The following is a 26,510-nucleotide window of genomic DNA, read 5'->3' as shown; positions in this document are numbered from 1 at the left end:
GCCTGTCCCTCCTCTCTTCCCTCCTTCATTCACTTCCTTGCTTCCCCTCACCTCTCCTCTCCCAGGTTTTGCTGTGTAGCCCAGGCTACCCTGAAATTTTTGGGATCCTCCTCTTTCCCTGTGTGAGTGCCTGGACAATTTCCTCTCCCACCTTTTGTTTCTCGAGTCTGTGTGCAGGGAAGACATGTAACGTGAGATACACTATTTTAATTTTTCAGGGAACAGTATAGGATTAGTAACTGTAGGGACTGTTTACAGCCCATTTATCCAGTTTTCTTCTCTTACATAATTGAAACTTCATACCAATTGTATAACAACTCTTCTTGCCTATGGTTGCCCCTTAGCAACTACCATTGTGTTCTTTGCTTCTATAAATCAGAAAATTATAGATGCTTCAAGTAAGTAGAATCATATGGCATTTGTCTTCCTATGACAGGTTTAGCATAATGTCTTACAGGTTCATCTATCTTTGTAGCAGAACTTCTTTCTTTCTTTCTTTCTTTCTTTCTTTCTTTCTTATAGATAGGGTCTTATTATGTAGCTCTGGGTGGCCTTGAACTTACTATATAGACTCTGCTGGTTTAGTAACTGATTTGGTCAACATTACACAGCTAGTAAGTGATAGCGCCCATGGTCCTAAGGTTTAGGCTTGCTTCTCTAAGCATCCCTCCAAAGTTAGGCATGTGGAAAGACCAAGAGAATTGGTATAGGAAATGGGCATCTCAATTTAAGGCTAGTCCAACAGGGAGTGCTGAGAGAGTATATGATAAACGATTTCAGAAGCTATAAAATTACCCTGAGAGCCTGGTTACTTCAGAAGCTCTTCTGATTTACAGGGTTGGTAGTGCCAGAGTGTGGTGCCACTGTGATCTGGGGAGTCTGGCTGGGCCCTGTCTCATGTAGGCCACTAATCAGCTCCTCCCCGATCCTCATTAGATTAAAGTTAAAGTATCAACTCTTCTGCGGGGCTTTTCGGAAGTCCTCCAGGATGTTCTCAGTGGGGGACAGTTTTCTATTATGAGTGTCTGCTCCCTAGTGAAATGGGTCAAGAAGGATATTAGAGAGAACCCTGGGAGCCAGCGGGGCAGGTTAAAGGGAAATAATCTTTATTTAATTTAGCCCCAGCACCCACTCTTGTCTGATGCCGGAGTTCTCCTCTTGTGAGGTGAGGCTTCATATATAAGCCTATTAAATAGGTGAAAAAGCCCAAGCATGCCCCTGGCAAGGTACCACACTTTTATCCTATGTGATTGCAAGAGAAACTGGCTATAGTCTGGTCAAATACTGCTTTTGAGATGGTGTTTGCATTGATTTCTCTCTTTCTTTTCTTCCTAATAGAGGTGTTTTGGCTGTGTTCTTTATCTAATGAGTTCCAGTGAAATGGGGTGACTCTTAAGAAGAGGTGCGCTTCCCCCACCTCCCAAAGCAGCCTGATAAAGGAGATTTGGAGCAGGAGGCCTATACCCCCTTGAAAACTGTCTAGCTCATTGACCTGCTCATCTTTTTTTAAAAAGTTACTTATTTTTTATTTCTGCATACTGTTTTTTTGCCTGCATGTATGTTGGGCATCAGATCCCCTGGAACTGGAATTATAGACAGTTGTGAGCTGCCATGTGGATCTTGGAAATGAACCCAGGTCTTCTGGAAAAGCAGCCAGAGCTCTTAACCTCTGAGACATCTCCCCACCCTCCATCTTCTTAGGGACTTTATTTGTGGCTACCCACATTCTTTCTTCTTCCAGTCCACAAAAAAGAGAACAAGAGGCCACTTGGTACTACAAGTTTCTTCCACTTTATTTATAGTCAATCAATACACAGAGAACCATTTGAGTGCAAACCAAGATTCTGTGAGGTAGGGGTTTTCATTAGGCTTCAGGAAAAGAGTGTTTAGGGGAAAGAATACTCAGAGTGTTCTCTGGGGCAGCTCCTCCCTCAAAACGGGCCTGGATCCTCCCAGCACTTTAAAAGAAGAAAATTGTTAGATATTATCTTTTGGAAATAAACCCAATGGAGTTGTTAGAGGCTCAGAAATACCAGGGTGCCAGTGGGGTGAGCTGGGAAGGAGAGGGCTTGGGCTTCACTCTCTGGACATAGTTTATGACTACAAAGGCAAAATCACTAAATTAGAGGAGTTGGAGCATAGCACTCCTTGCACCCGAAAGGCCAGTTAGATCTTATACTTATAGGAAAACCAAGAAAAAAGCCACAAGCAAGGCCAGAAAACTAAAGAGTTTGAACACAGTTTCAAAGGGAGATGGGGACTCTGGTACAATTCGAGTTTTGGTGGCTTTTATCGCCCTGTCCCACTGGGTCAAGATGGCATTTCTGGCTCCTTCCCATTTTCCTGGACCAGTCAGGCGGAAATGATATGGTGTGCATGGGCCAAAGAAGATGCTCAAAGCCAGGCGTGGGTCGGTCAGGAGCATGGCCCGCAGATCCGGTTTTGCCTTGATAGAGGTCAGGAGGTCATCAATGTATGGTATATAGTCTGATTGCAAAGCCTTGCAATAGCACAAACCAAACCTTTCCAACAGAAAGAAAGGGAAGAAAAAGAATGACAGTCATGATGATGATAATCCTAGAACAAGGAAATTCCTGTCCAAAGTAAACTCTGCCACTAGATTGGGAACAGCCTAGCTTGTTCTTCCATTATGCCCATGGGCATCTAAAATGGTCTCTTCCTATTTCTTTTGTTACTTCTTTGGAACAAGGTTTCAAAATGTCACCAAGACTGGCTCCTCACTCATGGAAATCTTCCTGTCTCAACCTCCCTTGGGGTAGGGGGGTCTTCTGTTTGTGTGTTGCTTTCATTGGTTGAATAAAGAGACTGCCTTGGCCTTTGGATAGGGAAGAACTTATGTGAACAGAGTAGATAGAACAGAATGCTGGGAGGAAGAAGGCAGAGACAGAGAGTTGCCGCCATGAAGCTGCCATGTCAGACATGCTGAATCTTTCCCCGTAAGCCACGACCTCATGGTTCTACACAGATTATTAGAAATGGGTTGAATCAAAATGTAAGAATTAGCCAAGAAGAGCCTAGAGCTAATGGGCCAGGCAGTGTTTAATTAATACAGATTTCCGTGTAGTTATTTTGGGGGTTAAGCTTGCTGGGGCTGGGAATGCAGCCCGCTCCTCTTACTATACTCCCTAGTGCTGAGATCACAGTCATGAGTCACCACACTTGGCTTCAATCTTTCTTAAAACTCAATTGTTTCTTCTTTTGTATAATATGACAAGCCACAAAATTCTGTAGAGTGAAATTCTCATACCTCTCCTACTAATCCTTTGACTCACTGGCTGGCTTTTGTGACAGGAAGATCTACACTACATAGCAGTTGTAATTATTTACCCATTGTACTGGCCTCCTATAATGTGACAAGACCATCTTCTAGACTGAACATAGCAGAAAATCATCAGAACTGGAGAGATGACTCAGCAGTTCAGAGTTCTTACTGTTCTCGTGGAGGACCTAAGTTTCGTTCCCAGCACCCACATGGAAGCTCAGAACTGCCTGTAACTCTAGTTCCAGGGATTGGATGCTCTCTTGTGGCATCTGAAGGCCTCTGTATTCAGGAGATGAAGGCACAGATGTACACATGTCCACCCCACCTTTTAGAGAAGAAATATCTGCAATGCTTTTATTGTTTTGAACCTTAATGCTTAGACAAAGCTAGAGCAACATCTGAAATGTGAGAATATATGAATGAGACAAGTCAGTTAATAAAATAGAGTAATTAATTTAAAAAGCCTATTGTTAACCTCACATTGGCCAGAGTTTCACTGTGCATCCCAAGCTGGCTTCAGACTTGCAGCAATCCTCCTGCTGTAGCCTCTCAAGCACTGAGATTACAGGTATAAAGCAATGAATTTGGATAATTATCTCTTAGTGTGTGTATACATGTGTGTGGCTGCATTTGTGTATGCAGGTGTGTATGTGAATGTATGTGTATAGAGGCAAGAAGACAAGCTGGGTTGTTGTTCCTCAGACCCTTTTTTTGAAAACAGAGCCTTTTTGAAATATTTCCAAGTATGCTAGGCTGGCCAGTCAGTGAGTCCTAAGAATCTGCTTCCTCAGTACTGAGGATTGCAAACATTTCCCAGTACAGATGGCTTTTTTTTTTTTTTTTCATATTCTGGGGACCGAACTTAGGTCTTGATGCCCACAAGGTACTTTACAAATGAAATTATCCCCCTAGCTCATTTTAAGATTTCCCTCTTTCAAAAGTCCCCTATAGAACTCTTTAGATATTCAAGTGAAGATTTGCTTGGCAGAAAGTGAAACAGATAAAGTCGGAGATAATTTTTGCTGCTTGGGAGCCATAGTGGATGATGACCACAGCTGTCTTTGTCGCCCTTGTTCCTTCTATTCCCTTTGGCACTTGAGTGGGCACGAAGAGTAGAGCATAAGCAGCACCCCACCAGAATGCCCAGTGGAAATGCTAACAGCTTCTGTGTCTACTGTAGGACGTCTCCATGGCGACACAAGGGCAGCCATTGACAAGGCACAATGAGTGAGCACGGCTGCATTGCGACAAAACCATGTAAGTCACCCTGGTTTAAATTGTAGCTAACTAACAAAAATTGAAAAATCTTCATCTTCAACAACTATTTGAAGATGAAAATGAGAAACTACGTCGGTGGGTCTGTATCAGAGGGCAAGGTCAGCTGACTCTTGCTTTAGAGTAAGAACTTGGATGAAAAACAAAGCCAGTAGAGACCTCTTGAGTAAACAGAGCCTCTGGGGAAACAGAGCTCTGCCTGCTGATTGTGAACAAGGTGTGAGGTAACGTGCCTGGTCTGTGCGCGTCTGTGCGCGTTCCTTACAAGATGATTCTGGGAATTTAGAGATGCTCCAGTTTAACCCCTCGCCTCCTCTCTCTGTACACAGGCTCTCCTAAGATTTTCCCTCTGTCTCAGACGCCTCTCTTTGCCTCATCTCCACTTTACTGTTTAGTCCACTAGGCTGTCATTCATGAAGGCCCCCATTAGTGCACTCACCCGCTGTGCTTGTTTTTCTTCCTTTCATTAACTTCTGCCATCATGACACTTGGGGGTGGTACTGTGGCCGCACCTATAAGATGAACACACGACAGCCCAGCTTAGCTTTAGCTCTAGGTTTTGGCTGATGGACACAGTTACTTTCTCGTTGCTGATCTCTCATTTTTCTGGTACCCAGCTACTTACCTGTTTTTCTGCAAATGTGTCAGTCGCCTGAGCTAACCGGTGTGTTCCTGGCATTAACACTGTTGACTGAAGAGATGAACATTGGGCCCTCTCACTAGCTACTTAATGTGATAGAACGTCAAACCTGGTTTGATCAATGGTGTCATTTAATCTCCTGAAGCTTTAATTTTTATTGAACAAGTTGATTCAGTCAAAATAATAGGGGGGCACATGTTTTTCTAATCCCTGATTTATCATTTGTGCTGTGGTGATGTGTCACTATGTCAGAATAATTCTTATTGAATGGATTACATTTTTAATGTCCAGGATTAAAGTTCACACAGTAGACAACAATTTAATAAATGTGCCCAGCTATTTCTCACAGTTACCTTTTAGGACCTGAACAACCCATCGAGCTTGTGTTTCTCCTGTGGGTATCATGGAGCCCAGGGGTTTGATGAGGCCAATCACAGCCAGAGTTGGTTTGGGCAAATGTGCAGGCAAGATGTACTTGTACAGTGATGCTTGGCCATCCTCAACTTTCACTACAGATTCGTCGAGGAAGGGGAAAGCAAAGGTGTATCCAGTGGCAAAGACGATGATATCGATAGGCTCTTCCTCTGGGGTGTTGTTAAACATGACAGAGTTTTCCTTCACCTCCTTGATACTTGGCTTGATCAACACTTTCCCAGTGATGATACGGCCTGGAAGCTCATCATTTAGCACAGGCTCTCTCAGCTGAGTCCTAAACAAAAACATGAGCAGAGAGAGCTGTAGGCCAACAGTGGAGTCTTCTCTTTACTCTCTTTGGCTGGACCAGAGCTGCCAATCTTGGACGAACCATATCCAAGGGTTCAGAAATATGTTTACCACTTACTGAAATTTGAAAGCTGAAGAGACAGCCAGGGCCTTCTGCAGTCTCTCTTTCTTGTGTTGACTTTCAGTATTTGACTACTGCTATCATTCTAGAGACAGCAGAATGCTGAAGGACCACAGGGAAACCAGGAAGAATTGTGCAAGGAAATCACCATCATGTGCCAAAGGAACACAAAGAGCATCATCTTTTTCTGGCATACCCCTTTCTCAAGAGAGAAATTTGTTGTTGTTGTTGTTGCTTTGCTGTGAGTTGAACGTGTTTATGGTGAATGCACAGAGAGTGTATGGTAAAATGGAAACAGAAGAGAGTAGGAGCTCATAAGCACAGTCTCTTCTACAGTGTGTGGACTTAACACAGTTTGGGCAAGTCACATGGTCCTTAGGGATTTCTCCTGTTCATCTGAAAAGTACAGATACTGACACCTGAGTAAGGTGAGAAAGCATATGAAAATGTTGTAAGTGGGAATTTTAGAGACGGAGAAGGACTGACTACGTCAAAGAGAGACGGAATTGTACATTTTCAGTCCTGCCAGCCACCAGCTGGGCTAGATAAAACCTATGGCAGCAGACACTTTCATGGAAAGAGCTCTCCAGAGGTCTAGAGGGAGTAGAGGGAATAAGGAAAGACATGAGAGAGACATGAGAGAGAAGAGGCAAGAGGGCGGCACACAGAGAGAATCCCCACCCATCACCATAGTGGTCCTGAATGAAATCTGGAGGAGACCAGAGAGGGTTTGCAGGGCACCTGGCAATGAATTTGAATTGTTCTGATGGCTATTCTTGGCTGTCAACTTGACCTCATCTGGAATTAACAAAAAACCCAAGTTAGGGGAATATTTGTGTGGGATTTTTAGGTAATTGGATTACTTGATGTCTGAAGACCCATCTTAAATCCAGGCCACACCTTCTTGTGGCAGCTGAAAGACAGAAAGAAGGCTTTGCTCTTTGCCTGCTTGTTCTTGTTCTGTCTGGCAAGTCCATTCCTTCACTGGAGTTAGAACCTACTTATTTTGGATTCTGACATATACTGAAGTCTATCTGAGACTTTCAACCTTGTAGACTGAATAACTTCTGTGTTTTTGGTCTTTCCACCACTGGACAGCTATTGTTGGACTAGCTGGACCACAGCCTATAAGCCACTCTAATAAATCTCTATATATTCAAATTAATGAAAAAATACATATCTGTTCTCTTCCTTTAATACAATTGTCTCAACTTAATGAATGACAAAGTGACATTTAGTTCTTGCTAATGGGATAAGCTGGAGGTTTTAATTAAAGGTTAGACTGAAATCAAAATGGTCACAAAGGCAGGAAGGCCCTGTCACTACCGAGACACCTTAGGGTAACTATTAGACTCAGCCCACTCCCAAGTGATACAATGCAAATTGCTTTTGTCCACAGTCAAAGACAGGATAATCTTCTGCTTGCTGGATCTGATGCCCAAACTCTTACTAAATGAGCTAGGGCAAGTGACTAGAGTTTTCTGCCTTAATTTTTCCATACCAATATACAGAATATAATAATACTTACCTTGAAGAGTTGTTGGCAAGGTGGAATACAGAAGCCTGCTTACAGAGCACTTGCTAGTTCGCTCTTACTGTGAATAAACATTTTTGGTACGCTTTTGTTTATTGTAGCATTACTCACATTAACCATGCCCTGGCAATAATCCAAGTTTCCAAGAAAAAAATACTAAATAAAAAAAACGTGGTTTATGCACACAGTGGAATATTGTTTACTCCATAAAAATAAAGAAATCCTCCAACAAGCCAGTCAGAGAAGGATGAGCACTACACAATACCATTTATACGAAGTATCTAAAAATACACTCATCCAAGCAGAGAGCAGAACATTACCAACAGGTGGAGAGGAGAACTGGGAATTACTACCCAATGGTGTCACATCTCTGCTACATGAGAGAAACGCATTCTAGATATCTGTCAGGGAAGGTTTTTATTGTGCTTTGTTTTTGAGATTATAATATAATTAGGACATTTCTCCCTTCCCCTTCTTCACTCCAAACCCTCCCTACTCACCTTCAAATTCATGGCCTCCTTTTACACTAATTATTATTACATGCATATATGTATATGTAAATGTATGTGTATTTACATATATTGTCTTTTTGTAAAAATGTGCTGTATTTTTTTCTTTGTATTTATTTTACATCCTGGCTTTAGTTATCTCTCCCTTTTTCCCTCCTGGTTCCTCCCCTTTATCTTCTCTGTTCCCACCCCCCAACCCACTCCTCCTCCTTTTAATGATAAACTTGTATGAGATTTTTTTTTTAACACTCAACCTTCTCACTGCTATTGGAAAGGTCAACACTGTCTCTTCATAATACCCATTTTCAGATCCATTTACCTGTCTTTGGGAGCCACACCGTAATTCACATGGTTGAACCAGCTGTTCATCTTTTTTGATATCAACCAACTCACAATTGGAGTTGGGAGAAAATTTCTGAACATGTTCTGAAATCGTGTCATGAATATCATGTCCCACGGGTAACCTGAATCAAAGACACGGCTGATCACCCATGCCCCTCCGGTGGTGCTGAGGAACACCTGGAACCAACCAAAAAGTTACAGGGATGAAGACTGATATAATATGTCTGTTACTGTGAAAACACACACCTGACAAGAAAGCCTTGGTTCCTCGCATAGTTTGAATTTACAGAGCATTAAAATACCACAGGATGTTCACCAGGTTGAGAGATGATAGCAACTTACAGAGAGCTTTAAGTCTCATATAAGAAGGCCACGGAGCCTGGCGGTGGTGGCGCACGCCTTTAATCCCAGCACTCGGGAGGCAGAGGCAGGCAGATCTCTGTGAGTTCGAGGCCAGCCTGGTCTACAAGAGCTAGGTCCAGGACAGGCTCTAAAAAAGCTGCAGAGAAACCCTGTCTCGAAAAAAAAGAAAAAAAAAAAGGCCACGGACTTTTGGTTGTAATTTTATATACTCACTGGAGGTGTAGGCATTGAGAACAGGGTACAGCAGAAATGGGGAGTTGTCTACAAAGGTGATATCAATATAAGTACTGGCTTGACCAGCAGTACAACTCACTGAAGTATTATTTTGAGTGTTCCCTTTATCCAAGACTCCCTCCCTCCTTCCCTCCCTCCCTCCCTCCCTCCCTCCCTCCATCTGTCCTTCTTTCTCAGCCATACTGGCCATTTGACCATTTTCATTTATCTTTTAGCTGATTAAGCTAAGAAGATAGTGTTTTGATAACCACACCATAAGTAATTTTCTGGATAACTGTTCAGAAAGCAAAACATTTGCCTCCCCAATCTGTTGTTTGCTGATCCAAGCAGACTGAACACATTGCTTCATCTCCTACGTAACTGAGGCATGAATGCTATAGCCAGTGTTGTCATTTTTGTGTAACTTTATTACATCACAGACAGTGGACACAGCCCTGGAAACGTGGTACGAGCCTCAGGCCCACCAGAGGTTCTGACACGAGCAAGTTGCACTGACTGATACTGTTCACTTTGTCATGATACAGCCTGCTAGACGTCACTTCTACTTCAAACCAGGGGCACAGATATTTCTTTGTTAATTCAAAAGTGACAAGATAAATGTTAAAGCATGGTTTTTGTTTAAAGGAATTTCCAGATAATTAGGGAAGGAGAAACAATGTTAACACAGGTAGAGACTGTAGTGGCCCCAATCCTTCTAAGCGTTGTTTTTAGAAGTTGCTTTTTTTTTTTTCAGGACAATGTCACCAAATTGCTAAGTCTCTTCAAATCAATTAACTATGTTTTAGTGAATGAACCATTCATCAGTTCCTTTGTCTAAAGTAATGGGTAATCTTAAAGTTACACGCCTCGATATTCTTTCTTCATGCTTTTCCCCTCCACTTATTTATCTGGCATCTGTTTCTGCTACAGCCTCTTGCTCCGTGAGAGCGGTTCTTGGTTTGTTGGATTGGTGCATCTTGAGTAGGGAAAGCTCACTTTGTACCAAATATAAATGTATTTTACAGTCTAAGAGAAAGATCATGCTGGGTAGTGGTAGCACACACCTTTCTTTAATCCTTGTACTCAGGAGGCAGAAGCAGGTGGATCTCTGTGAGTTCAAAGCTAGCCTGGTCTACAAGAGCTAGTTCCAGGACAGCCAGAGCTGTTACACAGAGAAACCCTGTCTTGAAACCACACACACACACACACACACACACACAGAGAGAGAGAGAGAGAGAGAGAGAGAGAGAGAGAGAGAGAGAGAGAGAGAGAGAGAGAGAGAGAGAGAGAGAGACAGAGAGAGAGAGAGAGAGATCTTTGCTGGTGTGGCAAAGAGGAAATAAAGACAAGGAAGTGGAAAGGCCAAAATCAGCCCTTCAGTAAGAATATAAATGGAAGAGTTGAACCAGATTATGGAGTGCTTTCTATAATTATGACATTTATCGCAGTGTTTGACATTTATCATGATGTCAAGGAACCTCAGCTGAAAAACTGCCTCAATCAGGTTGGCCTGTGGTCTCATCTGTGAGAGATTGTCCTGACTGATGATCAATACAGGAGATCCCAGTGCATTGTGGGCAGCAGCAGTGTCCCTGAACAGGTGGGCCTAGGTTGCGTAAGAAAGCTTGTTGAACATAAGCCAGGGGGTAAGTCAGTGAGCAGTGTCCCTTGGTGGTTTCTGCCTTCACTTCCTTCACTGATGGACTGTGACCTGGGAGCTTAAGCCAAATAACCCTTCTCCCCTCGAATTGCTTTTGATCATCAGAAAGCAACCAGCACAGTGGCTTTTCAAAGGATCTGTTTGTTGGTGGTGCAGAGTCTGCATGATTTGTTAAGAGTGGGAGATTGGATTGTGGGTGGGGATGAAGGGCAGATTCCTAACTCATGGACTTTGAGTCTGTGAGGCTTGGGTTTGAGGACTTCCTTGAATACCAGGCAGTGGCATGACTTTATGCTCCTTATGTCTCTCATTCCTGGTTTACTGGTCTGTAATCAGGGGTATGGGCAGTACCTATCTCAGTGGCTTGTTTTGGTGAAGTAATGGATCAAGGAGCATCTAGTGCAGTACTTGGCAATGAGTAATCCAGGGAAATATTAACTGTCACTCCAGTTTGTTAGTAGACAAGGAGGGAGGCTCAGCATGAGGTCATGGGGACCTGGGAGAGCAGCAACTAAAGAAAGAGAAGGGTCAATGAGAGCCGTTAGCAAGAAAGCCTTGCCAGGACTGAGGGACCCACGGGACTGGGTGAAGACAACATTTCCTGTAGCTCTGTTTGGATGGTAAGAAAAGAGATAAAATTAAGTGTTAGACAAGTGAGTTCTGGAGCAAAGGTGGCAACTGGGACCCACAGTAGAGTGTATGGTACTCAGCTTAAGCACTGAGCTGGGCATGATGGCACATGCCTGTAATTATGGCACTGAGTGACAAGGGGAATAGGAGTTCAAGGTCATTGTCAGCTAGACTGCAAGCTCCGGGCTAGCCTGAACGACATGAAACCATGTCTTGAAAAAAGCCAGAAGTCCTTCAAAAATCTGTTGTTAGCTGGATCTGGTGGCATAAGCCCATAGTTTCAGCACTCAGAAGGCAGAAGCAGGAGGATTATTACAATTTCAAGGCGAACCTGATCTATGTATTGAGTTTTAGGCCAGCAGAGGTGACATAGAAAGAAAGACTCTAGTCTCAAAAAAAAAAATAGTTCTCTGTTGGGCATTTTAGTCTTTTGATGCTTATCATAATGTTTGACATTTATCATAATGTCAAACACTGTTTGACTGAAACATACATGTTAAGATGAAGGTTTCATTAGGTAACATCAAGAGGGGTACCTTTTTTGCTAAATGGCTGGCCTCCACAGCAATATCTGTGCCAGAATTTCCCATTCCGACCACAAGGACTCGCTTGTCCTTAAATATGTCCGGATGTTTATACTGTCGGCTGTGGAAGTACTGTCCTTTAAAATTTTTTAGACCTATAGAGAAAACAAGAGCATACAGAGAACTTATAAATTCAGTAAATGAGGCATAAATATTTTCCTCTGGTAACACCTTGAAAGATGAGTTGGGCTTCTCTTATTAATACTAGGAAGCTCTAGTTTGAGAAAACCTGGAATATGCATATACAAGTTCACATAATGTTATCTGGCAATTATTTACTTAATTGCTTATGTGATTGTGGGGAAAAGGGTTAATTATTTCATTAGACAGAGCTCTCAGTTTGCTCACCAAATGATGAAGTACTAATCTGAAGTACCGAGACACAGAACAGGCTGCACAGACCTGTGAGCCATCGTTACCGTGTCAGGGTAGATGGATGCCAATGGGGGGGGGGTGATGTTCTACTTGCCAGGGGATTTACTTATGTTGTGTAGCTTTTCATAAAAAGGAAAAAGAGCAGAGAAGTGAATCGCTGATTTCATTCATCAAACTTTTTGGGGCCCTGGCTGTGTGCCAGGCATTGTATTAGATAATATGTGCGAGTAAGACCCGTGAACTATGATCCCCACTCACAAAGGTTATGTTTGGAGATGTTTGCTTACAGTCCACAGTTCAGGCTGAGCTCACTGAGTCAAAGTTTGCTCAGCGAGAAAAGGTTGGGTGTGACATCAGGACCACAGCTCCCGGGCTCATAGATAGCTCAGGAAGTTGGTGCCAAATCCCATTGAGACATCCAAGGCAAACAGAAGGCTTTTGGAAAATCCTCTCAAGGCTGCATTACACAATCTTCTCAACAGAGACCCTGGCTTATCACCGTAGAACAACGATAAGACCGCTAGACTCTCAGGATAAACATCGTGAGTGCAGGAAGAGGCTGTCTTAAGACGAGGAGACTCTGTTGTTCACATGGGATCATTCACACTCTGGCATGAATCCTGGTCAAAACTTAGGCACATTTGAAATCATTTAGTATTTGGTCCAGATTTTTACAAAGTTCAAGAATGAACTCAGTTCAGGAACTCTATATAGTTCAGACACCTTTCAGGAAAGGATGGCTGGAAAAGGCCACGATGGGCCATAAGAGTTGTCTCTTGATCCGTGGTTACCTTAGAATATCTCTCCCTCAGGCTGTTTGGGATACAAACGAACAGATAGGAGACAAACCACGTGAGTCTCCTCTGGATCAATACCTTCCTCTTTTACCTCCCAGGAGGACAGAGTAAGAATTTACAGTAGGTAAATATATCTGTGTAAACAAATGCCAGAGTGTACGTAACTAAAGAAATATAACTAGTTATTCTTGGGAAATGGCACACTAATTCTAATTGTGGTACTCATTAGTTTTCACCAAGATTCTTGAGAATTGCCATTTGGAATTGCTTTCAGAACCTGTGATAAATATTTTGGATATCCTCATTGAACTTATTTTTTTTCTCATGGTACACAACCACCCCAAAGTAGGGAGGAAATGGCAGAGCTGGGAAGCCTCCATTTAAAGTCAGGATCAGAGTCTTGGAGCTCAGAGCCTCCCAGAGAGTCATGGAGCCAGGGATTTCAAATTGGCAGTGTCTGATAAAAATGATATTAAGGGCTGTAGTTTTTATGTAGCCCTCTCCATTTGATTTGTGATACAAGCATTTGGGTAAAGTGAGCTGACTTCTTCCATTTGTCAGCAGGTCCCCACACCCAGAGGCTTAGAAAAGCGAAGGAAGAGGCTGAAGACTGTTATCTGGTGAGCCAGGGGGCTTAGCTTGTGCTTTGCAGATAGGCAGCTCATCCAGTTCAAACCGAACACAGTGGCTTGTGTGCATTCATAGTCTGTGCTATTCCAGTCTGATTCAGAACATGAGCGTCTTTGAGTTTGGACTACTGCTATTGCTCCAGTTCTTATGTGCTTTGTGATTCCTACACCAAACCCCATTTATGCCTTTAATACCAGTTACATGTTGAACTCACTTCTGTGTTATCAACACTTAGTGTAATATATTGTGAGTACCGAGTACGTGGGGTTTTTTTTGGGTGGTTTTGTTTTTCTATACTATGAAGCTTCCTGGGTTCTTCGGGGGGGGGGGCGGGGGGGATCCTGTACTAGGAGCTCTTTCAGAGATATTTGAATGGCTTCCTGGCTTTTCAAGGCTTTGATCTGCAGGCAAGAGTGCCAAGTGTTAATGTTGCCTTGAAGGCTCACGGGAGTCTCTTACTAAATGTATTCAAGTAGAACCTTGGATATCTTTGCTTATTTGTGTGTGTGTGTGTGTGTGTGTGTGTGTGTGTGTGCATGTGTGTGCACTTGGCTGACATTACACGTGCCCAGAAAGCACCTTTCCTTACTGAGACATCTCACTGGCCTAGGCTTGGGTTGCTTATGGAAGCTTCCTGAATTAAGAAAATGTCTGCCTAGGTTCTTTTCAACTTAGCAGTTCTGTCATAGGGAAGTTTTCAGGGTCTATTTATCCTAATCTGACCTGAGCTGAGTGAGCTCTGGGTTGGATCCAGGCCAACGAAAAGTAGGTGAGAGAGTGTAAGGTGGATCTTGGGATCACTTCAGGTCATATCGAGAAGATCTGGAGAAAAATTTCCTTGTCTAACTTTTGAAAACTTACTGCAGGTGATATAAACTTCTAAGTCATTGAATCTTTTATATCTCTGAGTTGATATAGAGCTGGAATTTGGCACAGAGTAGCATGAATTATGGTTGCAAAAGCTAGGTAAAGGAACTGAGACCTGACAATGTCTTAACTTGTATCCTGAGATTAATTTCTCTTTTGGCTATTGTTCCAGTGCCAGGAAGCTTTTTTTTTTTTGCCCACTCTGAGGGAGGCAAGCAAGCAAGCAAGCACAAATCAAGTTTCTCATTCCATTATTTCAAGACTACCTTTTGTGTCCTTTAAACACAAATTTAGCAGTGAGCAGCAGCTGCTGAGGTGAGCAAGTTGTGTAAGCATCCCAGATTTCAGAAGACTAAGTAGTGCCTGTCACTTAAGGAGGAGCACGGAACCTCAGCGAAGCAGAAGCCTGCTTAGCATGTCACCCACGATTCTCATCTGCATTAGTAATTTGTTTGAAAGCCAAAAAGTGTCTGGTTAGGAAAAGTTCTGCTTGGAAAAAATGTTACATCACAATTTTAACTATTTAATGAAAGGGCCCTAGGAATTCATCTCGGGACCATCAGGATGGGTGCTTGAAACAATTCAAGGTAATTGGTAGAAAATTCTGTACCTGGAAAGGAATCCAGCGGCAAGTGAGGATTAGTTAGAAAACCAGTGCAGACCATGACAGCATCAAATATAGCTGAGCTTTGCTTCCCTTCATGGAGAGTGACCACTTCCCATTGTCCAGAGGTAGCAAAATCTGGGCATTTTGTTACACTGCATACTTTGGTCTGAAAAGAATCACAGACATGATTAGCAGATGTCAAGTTTGTTATCAGAGCTGACTGATTCACTAGTGGATTTTTCAAGAGGTCTAGAATAGAAAGCCCAAGCATACTTAAGGAAAAGAACCCCAGAATCCATTCAGACTATCAAACCGAATATGATGTGTTAGGGAGAAAGCTTTTAAGTTTGAAAAAGTGAAAACCAAAGGCACTGAATGAGTCACTCGAATTCTTATTGGCTTATTGGCAATGATAGAACCTTGGGAGTAGTCCAAGGTTCAAATAATCTATTTTTTGTTTGTTTTTATTGAACTCATATATGTAAGTGAGTATTAAGGTTTTTGTTGTTGTTGTTGTTGTTTTGTTTTGGTTTTCTGGGACAGGGTTTCTCTGTAGCTTTGGAGCCTGTCCTGGAACTAGCTCTTGTAGACCAGGCTGGTCTCGAATTCACAGAGATCCGCCTGCCTCTGCCTCCCGAGTGCTGAGATTAAAGGTTTGTGCCACCACTGGTCGGTTATGACTGTCAAGTTTAAATTCATTACTTATGTTCTGTTGCTCAAACCCAGGTCTTCAAATGTGGCATGCTAGGTAAGCCCTCTATTCCAAGCCCCAACCTTATAATTCATGTTTCTGATAAGGCTTGGAAATTATTCTTTCTGTTGTGCAACCTTGTTTATCACAGAGAACTTTCTTTAACAATAGCTCCTTCAACAGAGGCAATGATTATATATCCTTGAAAATAAAAATTTGATCATAGTTATCTTAGCATAAAAAGTCTTAGACAAAACACAACCAGAGGTTGACTGCTAACCTTATGGCCCTAAATATTTAGGAGTATTCCAAGGTACAGATAATGTATTTTTTTGTTTTCATTGAATACACATTTATAAATGAATATTAAGTTCTGATTTATTGATTGTGTGCTGGGGAGCAAACCCAGGTGTTCAAATGCGGCATACTAGATAAGTAGTCTACTTCCAATCCCAAGCTGTTTATAAGAAAATTAATACAGGTCAAACGTCAAAGTAAAAATTGCTCACTAACCAAGAGGTTTTGCTTTCTTTTTTTTTAAAACATCCAGAGAAGTTGGGTTTCTTAAGTCCTTCCCACTGACGTCATTGTTTGCTTTAATATTCAAAATGCCTTTGGGCTTCTACATTTGTTTTCTTTTGTGGTAAAAGTACTTAATTTTCTTCTTGTATTTGTTTTTTACCTCTCTTACAAAGTTATGAAGTTAATAGCTTTTATACCAAAATGTAAGAAAGCTGCTTAGAAGTGTCTTAGGCCTTTGCATTAGTCATTCTGTGTGAGGCAAGGGCCTTGTTACACTTACCAGTTCAATAGCTCATCTACAGGGCTTAGGGCTGTGCTACAGCGAGGGGGTAGGAGATAGGTCAAAGGAAACTTCCTGACTTCTAATTGGTGTGCACATCTTACCTTGAACTGAATGCATTTCAGAAGGTTGAACCGGTTTGCATACAGCTTGAGATATTCCAGGAACAGAGAATTTGGCACAAAGTTTGGGTAGTCGTCTGGGAATGGAAAATCTGAGTAACATGACATCTCCTTGCTACTGTTAGAAACCACAGACTTGTAAAGACTGGCTCTGCCTTCTTCAACATGTTCCTGTGTAAACAGAGCATACTCATGAACGTGCACACACATGCATGTGTGCACGCACACACACAAACACACACACACACACACACACACACGTTAATGTTTTTGAAATCTTGAACACTGGTTGAGTTTAAGCTAACCAAGATAATATACATTACCTGTAACTTTTAAAATAGAATTTGCATCAGGGAAATAATGAACATTGACCACAATCATTATTTCAGTCATTACGTGGCTCAAATAAATCTGGGAATATCTCATATTCATGCAACACCACAGCAAAGTGCAGGAGAATATAGAAACATACCAGCAAAAGCCTGGACACGGGCTTGGATCAAGAAGACTTGCTAGTTACTTTAGCTTCATGGATTACTCTTGGAACAATACGAGGGAACAGGATTTGAATTATGAAGACTTTGCATAAAAAAATCTAAAGCTTTTGGATATTTATAGGAAGCTTGTGGCAACATAGAAACAACTCACATTAAACTTTGGAAATATAGTTTTGGTTCTACTAAAGACCCAGTCTAACAAAGAGATTATGGGGTGCGAGAATGACGATGAAGGAATCCAAGGAAGAACCTAAGACACAAATCTTGATTGCTAATGGGAGTCCGAGCAGAGGTAATGGCAGTGGGACTGAGAGAGCTGACACTTATATGCTGGCAGTGAGACAAGTCACACAGGATTATGAGAGTACTTGGAGTTAGGAAGATAAACGATCAGAGTTTCAAGACTGGACAACCGTGTGCATGGCTATAACCAATTTCTTATCTCAGTTTGAACTCAAGTAATTAGTAGCAGCAATATATCACATAACTCCTGCAAGACTGAAGGATGTGTTTTAGTAATTCTTTGACTCTATGTAGCCTCTGTCTTGTGGGTGGTATTATGGAGAACTATTGATTTAAAAGAGAAAGTCCTTAGTATTATAGCACTATTTGTAACCACACACACACACACACACACACAATTTCTTTTTACAGAAAGGTAAGTTATTTTATTTATATGGATAAGTGGACAAACAAACACATCAACGCAACACCGTTCATATGGATAGGCTCACTCTGTCCCCAGAAAGCATATAAATCTAGGCATGAACAAAACGTAGAGCTATCATAGAGAATATAATTAAATATTATTAAAAGTTAATGTTGTTGGTTTAAATTAGTGGGACTTGTCCATATCAATTTATATGAGTTGATTGCAGCCTGATATGTGGTTCCACATCTGGCAGCTTCACTTTAGCTGCCTAAAAAGACCTGAACAATATTATCAATAGATCTGCTAATGCAGAAGGGAGAAATCCCGGGGTGACCCACTCCAGAAAAAGATCTTCAGGCCACTGATGATTTCTGAGAGAAAGAATTAGCCTCTCCTGGAGATAAGACCCTTAAATCGTTATCCAGTACAAAGTGGTAAGTCATACTAAATGGACCCAATGGGTTGTACTGATATACTTAGGTGTTTATATTATATATGTGAAACAATAATAAAAGGACTATCAAATTGAGAAGGAGTGAGGGAGGACATAGGAAGAGCTGGAGAGAGAAGAAGAGGAGAGTGGTGTAGTTATATTTTTAAATTATAACACCCTTTGCTTCACTTTGGATATCAGTTTTTAAATAGAATAGTTTGAACCAATAAGGCTTTAAAAATTATTCATTTCAGTCAATATACCTCTGCGACCTTGGATTCTTTTCTTAGAATGTAACTAAGCAATAATTAGGCATAGTCCTTTATCCTCATGAGAAGGATATTTTCATTCATGAAATCCAAACTAGGTACGTTAATAAGCAAGACACAAGCTTGACTGTCATAACAAAAACCTTGAATATTGGGTTAGGGTATATCACTGTGAGAGCATTTGTCTACCATGCTTAAGGCCCTGGGTTCCATCCTTAGTATCACAAACAAATAAAACAAAACATCCTTAGATATCAATGCAGCCTCATATAGTCAAAGTGTGCCTGTAGTTGTTTAAGATGAAGAACTGTTATTTCACATAAAATATTTTCTTCAGCCAAAAATTACAAGCGCAGTGATACTGCCTATGTATACACTTTCAAATAAAAATACATTTTTTGGTAATTGTTATGTTTAACAGAATTTACTGAAATTAATTTATAATCTCTAACTCAATAGAAATGATTATATTTTGCACAATTTTCACTTTTGTTTTCTTAAAAGTTTATTTTTCTTATACTTTAAAAGTCAACAGTCTATAATTAAGTGTAAACTAAGCAAACCCAGTTGTTCTAAGTTCTGGCAACTCTGTTCTGTACAATTACTTTAGAATTAAGGTTGCTATGTGATCTTATTAGCCCATCGCCCCTGTTTCTGCACGTCTGGGTGAGCCCGAGAGTGTGAGATTTGAGACGAGCCATTCATATAATTTGTTTATGTGCTACTGTGCTATGGACCATGTTTGAGTAGCAAGGCTTTACAACAGCACTAACCAACAGGAATGTGACAGAAGCTATATTTACAACTTCTTTTGAATAGCCATACTTTAAAAGACAATTGAAGGTTATTAAAAATATACTTTACCTAATTGTATATGTATAAATATTATTTTAGCATGTAACCAATCTAAAACTATTGATGAAGTGATTTGCTTTATTTTTCCATATTAAGCTTTCAAAAATTATCTCTATCATCTATCTATCTATCTATCTATCTATCTATCTATCTATCTATCTATCTATCTATCATCTATCTCTATCTATCATCTATCTATCTATCTATCTATCTATCTATCTATCTATCTATCTATCTATCTTTCTATCTATCATCTATCTATCTATCTATCTATCTATCTATCTATCTATCTATCTATCTATCTATCTATCATCTATCATCTCTATCTATCTATCTATCTATCTATCATCTATTTATTATCTATCTATCTATCATCTATCTATATATGTTATATTTTCTTAGTATTGTCTCTGCCAGTTGCCCCAACACTCTGTGAGATCCCGTGCTTTCTGAGAATTGATGAGACCATTTAGGAGAAAAACTTTGTTTTAATGAAGGGAAAAAAAAGAATGAGAGAGGCGAGGGGGAGCTGGGCTATAGAGAAAGGGAAACTGGATCCACACATCTCAGTTCATACAATATTATTAGAAATGTTATCAGAGCTAATTGAGTTTTGAATTGAAAGTAGGTGAAACAAAAATTCAGTTCTTTCCTCATTTTGCTTCCTAGCTATGTGTAGGTGGCAGAGTTTAGGAAGATCTTTAAACTGTAGGTGGTCATGGGCACTAATCATAAAGTTGGTTTGTTTTACTCAAAACAGCAGTGAGCTTCCCTCTGAGTTACAGGAATAGGAGCTAAAGTCCTATTAAGATAAGAGTGGAACAAACTACACAGAGAAGAAGCTGCACTGTCAGAAGAAAACAATGAGTGTAAAAATTTGGGGAGCATTTTGTTTAGGGCCCCAAACTCTCTCAAGTTTCTGGCTTCCAGGAACCGCACAACTATATTATTGCTAGTACAGACAATTTTCAGTAAAGATAAACCACACTACACCACACCACACACACAGAGACACCCCCCCACAGGCTTGCACATGCACGGGGGGGGGGAGGAAGGGGGAGGGAGAGAAGGAGATGCTCTTTAAGAAGGGGAGAGATACATGCCTTCATGAGGATTTCCATAAAAATAGCCCCCAAAGTTACAGCATTTTAATTGCATGGTTACAGTGGGGGAGAGGGTAATGAGGGCCGGCTGGAGCTCAAAGCAGCCAAACTGCTCCGAATTTCATGAACTCTTGCTGCAAGAGAGCAAACAAACAAAAAAGGGAGCAGGAGTGGAGAAGTCCTCTATTTTGTAAAGCTTAGAAAATGCTTGCAAAGGCAGAGAGAGAGCTTCCAGGAAACACTGAAGCCTGTTGTGAAATAATGTATCACAGATGTTAGCTGCAGAGAGTACGCTCAGCCCTTGGGGTCAAACCCACTGGGAACTCTGCTCCCTTCTCTCTCCTCTCACCAATTGCTCCTCCTGCATAAACACCAGGGCTTGCATATGTGTAGTGAACATGGGTCCATGTCACCAACCAATGCTATTTGTGGGTCCTGGACCAGTATTTGCCTCAGTGATTCCCCAGTCTGCCCCAGTAATTCCAGGACTCTTTGGGTCTGTCTGCAGACAACCCCTCCCTGCCAGCTGCAGACACCCCTGGGTGCTTCAGCTCCTTGCCCTGGTACACAGTGAGGGGAGTATATGTCTGCGAGAACTGATGAGAGTCATTTAGGGGAACAATTTAGTCAGTCCTCATGCAGTGAAAAAATGAATGAAAGGGATTACTGGGAGATGGGCTTTGGAGAAAGGACAAAATAAGAGAATGAATGGGAGGGTTTTGGGCTTCTGGTCCACTTTGGTTCTGCAGCACAGTGGGATCTGGGTGCTTTGTAGGACCCTGCACAACTCAGGATTCGCCTGACCTTTGAACTGTGAAATACAGTAGAACTCCATGGCACGCCCCCCCCCCCCCACCCCCACAAAGGGGCAGACTGCATAAGTCCACATTTGAACTCTTTTATTTTTACTGGCTGGTCTTTGGAATTTTTTTGCCTTTTCTCAGTCTCGGTTTCCCCACCTGTATGGAGGGACAGTGGTTTGCACCCTGAGGTCTAAGTGGAAATGGTAGTGGCAAGTTCCTGAAACAGCTCTGCTGAGCTTCTCATTAATGTTAACTATTAGCTGTGATATCAGGGGGATAGCTCAGGAGAGCTTCTGGCAACAGAAGTAAGTTCTTTGGGTCAAAGGTCCTTTTCTATCTCATTTTGAGAAAGAAATTGGGTGGGAGAGTATTTGGAGGGACTTGAGAGAGGGGAAGAATAAGATCAAAATGTGTTTATATCTAAAAGTTGCTTTGAATAATAAAATATAATAAAAAAGCAAAAAAAATGGGGCTTGGAACTAAACTATATAATAGGGATGGCTAGCTTTTAAGAGCTTTCAAAAAAGTCATATGAAAACCTACTCTAGTGAAACTTACTAAAATATGTACACATAAACAAATACAAAGAACTATCCTATAATGAGGGGACAATGTCCCTAGACACCATAGGCTTATAAATAAAAAACCCAGTGCCAGGAGTGGGTTATATCTTTTAAAGTTGTTTGTCCTTGTGGACGTACAGACCCATGAACATTACAGGCCATTGCCAGTACTTTTGTTTCCCCTCTAGAACTTGGCAGTAAGACCCTGTTGCCAAGACACCACATACTTGAGTCACAGAACACGGAGAAATCAAACTGGTATTGGCCTAGATGCTTCATCCATACTGGCTAGCATTTAGAGCTGGAAGGTGCTATGCAGGCTACTGGAAGACAAAGGAAATCATCAGTCTTACCCAACTGGGAACCCTGGGAGCTACAGGAATGACTGGAGTCACAAGACAAGTTCACTGTCTTGCAATAGTGGCATAAACATTATGGCGATAACCACCACTTTCTGATTGGATTTAAGTCCCACTCTATAAGATGCAACCCTTATCTTTACCTTACAGGGCCAAGAACCAGTCCTAAAGATTGAAGAATGTGTACCCCTCAAGGGTCCATCTATATTACATTTCCTCCTTCCAGTTTTTCAGGGATCATTGTGAAAGAAAGGGTGGAAATATTGTAAAAGCCAGAGTGGTGTTTTCAAGACACAAAAATGTAGTTGCATTTACGAATTCCCAGGTGTTGTGACAACATGTGCAGAACCTACTCTAGCTCAAGCCAGAAGAGTCCCAGCATGAAAAGGAAAAGTGGGCATGAAGCCCAGTCCCTAGGAGAGGAGCTATTGGGAGAGAGACTCAAGTATAGCCCCTGGTAGGTTGACCACGGTAAAGCAGAAGGTCACACATTCAGGAGTATATGGGCGGCACAAATTGGACTTGATTGTTAAAAAAAAAAGAGAACATAAGTGTGGATAGAACAGGGGGAGTAGATCTGGAAGGAGTTTAGGAGAAGGGTGAATATGATCAGAACATATTATATAAAATTCTTAAAGTACAATGAAAATGAGAAAAAAATCCCTCAAAGTATGAAGTAAAAAAATAAATTCGTGTGTAATGTATTTTTATTAACTCTTTGAGAATTCTGTACAATGTTCCTTTATTTTTTATTATCTGCTAAAATTTTAATTAAAATTAAAAAAGAAATAGATGGAATAAGATTCCTAAAAACTGAAGTGAGAGAACATGTCACCCTTTTCCACACTGCTTCCTGGTGACAGTCACTCTCTCTGAAGGACAGGGGCAGCTGTGGGAGCTGTAGAAACCTTTGAGAAAATCTGTGTAGTCCAAGAATCTAAGCTCAGCTGGGGGAGAGGTTTGTCTAGCTTACTCCAGTATGGATAACAGAAATTCAATAAATGAAATGAAGTCCACCAAGACTACTGAAGTTTTAGAATTAAGACTTTTAAAGAAAGTTTTAGGGCCAGTGAGATGGCACCACACAAGCTTGGCCACCTGAGTCTGGTCCCCAGAACCCATGTAAAAGGTGAGTCCACAAAGGTGTGGTCTGACTCTCAAGCACATACATGCACACATACTAATACATGGAAATGCCTTTTGAAAGATTGTAGGAATCAGGTTAACCATGTCTCAGGAGGCAACAGCCGAGGAAAAATTCCTCAGCGGAATAGAGGAATGACCTATGTTTATGCTTCACCTTCCCCCCTATTGAAAACAAAAATGAAGAAGCGCATAGCAGGCTATTAATGAAAGTTTGCTGGATAAATGAAAGGATGCGTGTGAAGATCCTGATGTACCGACAGGAAGGTATCATCCTTGGGATGGTGGTTAAGCCCTAGAATCTGTCTCAGGATGTGTGTCGGCCAGTACTGTTAATCCTCTCTAGGCAATGCTGGTGTGGTTTACTCAGACTGCTTCCCAAGTTTCCCTCCTACAGTCAAGTTCTATAAAAGCAATATTCATTATTAGTGGCAAAACAAACCATCACATTCTTTTTCTTGAACTATTTGATTGTTTTTGGAGGCAGGGTGAGAAGTAGCCCAGGTTGGCCCCTTACTACCTAGCTGAAGATGACCTTGATCTTCCTTCTGATCTTCCTACCTCTTCCTCCATAGTGTTGAAGTCACAGGCATGGACTACTCTGCTGGTTTCTGGGGACTGAACCCAGGGTTTCAGGTGTCCTGTCATCTAAAAACTGAGTTCCAACTCCAACTATGATTTTATAACTGAGAGCATCAACCAATAGTGCTCGTGGTGTGATCCCCTCAGCTGCCAGAGAGGCTCACTGTGACAAAGGTGTTCCATATTCATGCTTTCTGTCCGCTTTAGTGGCAGTCAGAATTAGTCTCTACCAGCTTGTTGCTTTTTATTTTTTTAATCAGTGATTCCATTGACTCCTGCCTCAGTCTCTGATGACCGAACCTTTTCACCGTAACCTTCATCTGCTGTGGTAGGTAGGAGAACCAGAATCATAATCCTGGTAGTGACTAATTAAATGAATTAATTCATGATCTTTATATTTGTGCTCTTTTCCTATTTGGGAATGGAAGCTGTCTGGGTTCTTTGATGTTGAATGGGGTACCTTTCTTTGAATCCCAAGATGTTTTGTGGTTGATCTTTGCTGTTGATGGTGTTAGTTGATGGTGTGTGTGTTGGGGAAAGAGAGAGAATGAATATCTCAGGGAACTCATAGCACCCTGGAGCTGGAAGACACCTCTGAGGTTGCCTAGTGGAGGGACGATCAAGGTATTACAGAGGTGCCTCCAGGTTGCTGTATATAAAGAGAGATGCTAGATGACGGAGAATGTTATCCCTAATTCCAACCTTTGGGAATTTAGCATTAATCTGTTTTTAAAAATTAGTTTTATTTTATAAATGAAGTCATAGAGATGAAATATCTTGGTATCTGGTTGCCATTTTAATGCTAGATAATCTGGTTAGTCTTTTTTTTCTTATGGTTTATCACATTTTCTGTGTGTGTGTGTGTGTGTGTGCGCGCGCGCGCGCGCGCGTGCGCGTGCATGTGTGCATATGCAATACCTGTGGAGGACATAGCTTGGTATTTGGTATATTCCTATATTACTTTCCTATTTATTTATTTATTTATTTATTTATTTATTTATTGCAGCAGGGTCTCTCAGTGAACACAGAGATCACAGATTGGCTAGGCTGGCTGACCAGCAAGCCACCAAGGTCCTCCTGCCTCTGCCTGCTAGCCCTAGGATTATAGGCTTGAGCTGCCACACTAGCTTTTTTCACAGCTCCTGGGCATCTACACTCAGGTTTTCATGGTTGTGCAGCAAGCACTTTACCCACTGAGCTCGCTCCCAGCCCTCTCCCACAAATGACTGTCTTCATTTTCTATTTCTCTGATTCCCTTTACTACCCTACACCCTCCTCCCCCTACAAACTGCTGCATTTTCCAGTAAGAACTGAGGCCTCTGATATGAGGCCTGTGCTCCCTCTCCTGTGTGCGCTCCCCTGTGCTCCCGCTCCCGGTCCTCCAGTCTTTGGAGGAAAGAGTACAATTTATCTCTTGGCCTTGCCTGGACTAGCTCCCTTTCTTGTGCCTGTAATCCCACTCCTTTCTTTTTCTGTCAGTGTGGTTTCTCAGTTTGGACTAGAATATTCAAACACTTCCTGTCGTTTAGGGACTTTCAGTCTTCAGCTACAATCATCTTGGAGCCTTCCTGCTATGCGTATATTCAAATATAACAATAACAGCAGCAGCAAAGAATGTCCTGAGGTTTGCTGTGCTGCACTGCTGTTAAAGCTGCCCAGACCTTCATCCACTCTTCCCTTCTATTACTCCTCTTTTGTCTACTGCATGCACCAGAAACCACCTTTCTTTTCTGAGCATGCTCTCTTTTGTTTGTCGGACTCCTTTGACGCCCGCCACAGGCTGTCCATTCTACGCGGCTTTTCTGCTTTCCCAGCAGTGGCTGTGATTCTGCCCTCATTTCAACACCTACAACACTGTCTGTGACTTTCGAGATCTTTCGCCTTCTTTCTTCGGCCAACAGTTCTCTGGAGCGGGGAATCCTTCTCATTTTTGCATCCCCTACCGTGCTCTTTGGGTAGACGTTTTACCTGCTCACAGCGGGGCACAACTGGATCGAGACTAATTTCTCTTGATTCTTAGGGAAATGAATTTTGAGGTTAATAGTTACATGACCTCCCTGAAGATTTTTGTCTATCTAGTGTCTCAAAGGGCTAAGTACAGCTCTTGATCTTTGGACTCACTTTTTAATTTTGACTGAAATTTATCTTAGCTAAGTAACTTTGATTTTAATTGAACAATTTTATTTTTTTCAATCCAGTTCTCAACATTTACTGGTCAGAGGTACTTATCTGGCATACTGATGGTCATTACGGAAAGGTCAACTGTTTGATTAGTAATGCCTATAACAAACAAGGAAGAGGAGATTCAGCAAGGAAGGGTTCGCTCTCCTTTCAGAACAAGCGCAATTTAAACCATGGGGATGGGAGCGCTTCTTTATCAGATTATACATCAAAGATCATATCTGGTAGCCAGGCTCATCTTGAGACTGACGGTTCTTATGTGAGCCGCTCCTGCCGGCACTGGAGGCCTCTACCTAAACAGG

At 41.6% G+C, this 26,510-nt stretch overlaps 1 protein-coding gene and 1 long non-coding RNA gene across 4 annotated transcripts in view; one reads left to right on the top strand and one right to left on the bottom strand.

The window, feature by feature from the left end:
• Window positions 1-1,768: 1,768 nt before the first annotated feature.
• Window positions 1,769-26,510, bottom strand: part of Fmo1 (flavin containing dimethylaniline monoxygenase 1) — a 32,524-nt gene continuing 7,782 nt past the window's right edge. For both annotated transcript variants that reach the window (XM_038349872.1, XM_042053994.1), the window contains 7 exons: window positions 16,751-16,939; window positions 15,157-15,319; window positions 11,830-11,972; window positions 8,405-8,604; window positions 5,552-5,907; window positions 4,998-5,070; window positions 1,769-2,522 (listed from right to left, as the gene is read on the bottom strand). In XM_038349872.1, the coding sequence (XP_038205800.1) occupies window positions 2,180-2,522; window positions 4,998-5,070; window positions 5,552-5,907; window positions 8,405-8,604; window positions 11,830-11,972; window positions 15,157-15,319; window positions 16,751-16,939 (1,467 nt within the window). In that variant the 3' untranslated portion in view covers window positions 1,769-2,179. The remainder of the gene's footprint in view (window positions 2,523-4,997; window positions 5,071-5,551; window positions 5,908-8,404; window positions 8,605-11,829; window positions 11,973-15,156; window positions 15,320-16,750; window positions 16,940-26,510) is intronic.
• LOC119827921 overlaps window positions 10,928-26,510 on the top strand; it is a 48,461-nt gene continuing 32,878 nt past the window's right edge. Inside the window, exons 1-2 of one of the 2 annotated variants that reach the window (XR_005287726.1) lie at window positions 10,928-11,283; window positions 13,614-13,669. This is a non-coding gene — a long non-coding RNA (uncharacterized LOC119827921). The remainder of the gene's footprint in view (window positions 11,284-13,613; window positions 13,670-26,510) is intronic. The other variant, XR_005287725.1, reaches the window with a different exon arrangement.

Source organism: Arvicola amphibius, chromosome 12, assembly GCF_903992535.2.
Source record: "Arvicola amphibius chromosome 12, mArvAmp1.2, whole genome shotgun sequence".
In the NCBI taxonomy this organism is placed as follows: Eukaryota; Metazoa; Chordata; class Mammalia; order Rodentia; family Cricetidae; genus Arvicola; species Arvicola amphibius.
The sequence above is the reverse complement of the archived record's forward strand: the minus strand, read 5'-3'. Positions and strand labels throughout refer to the sequence as shown.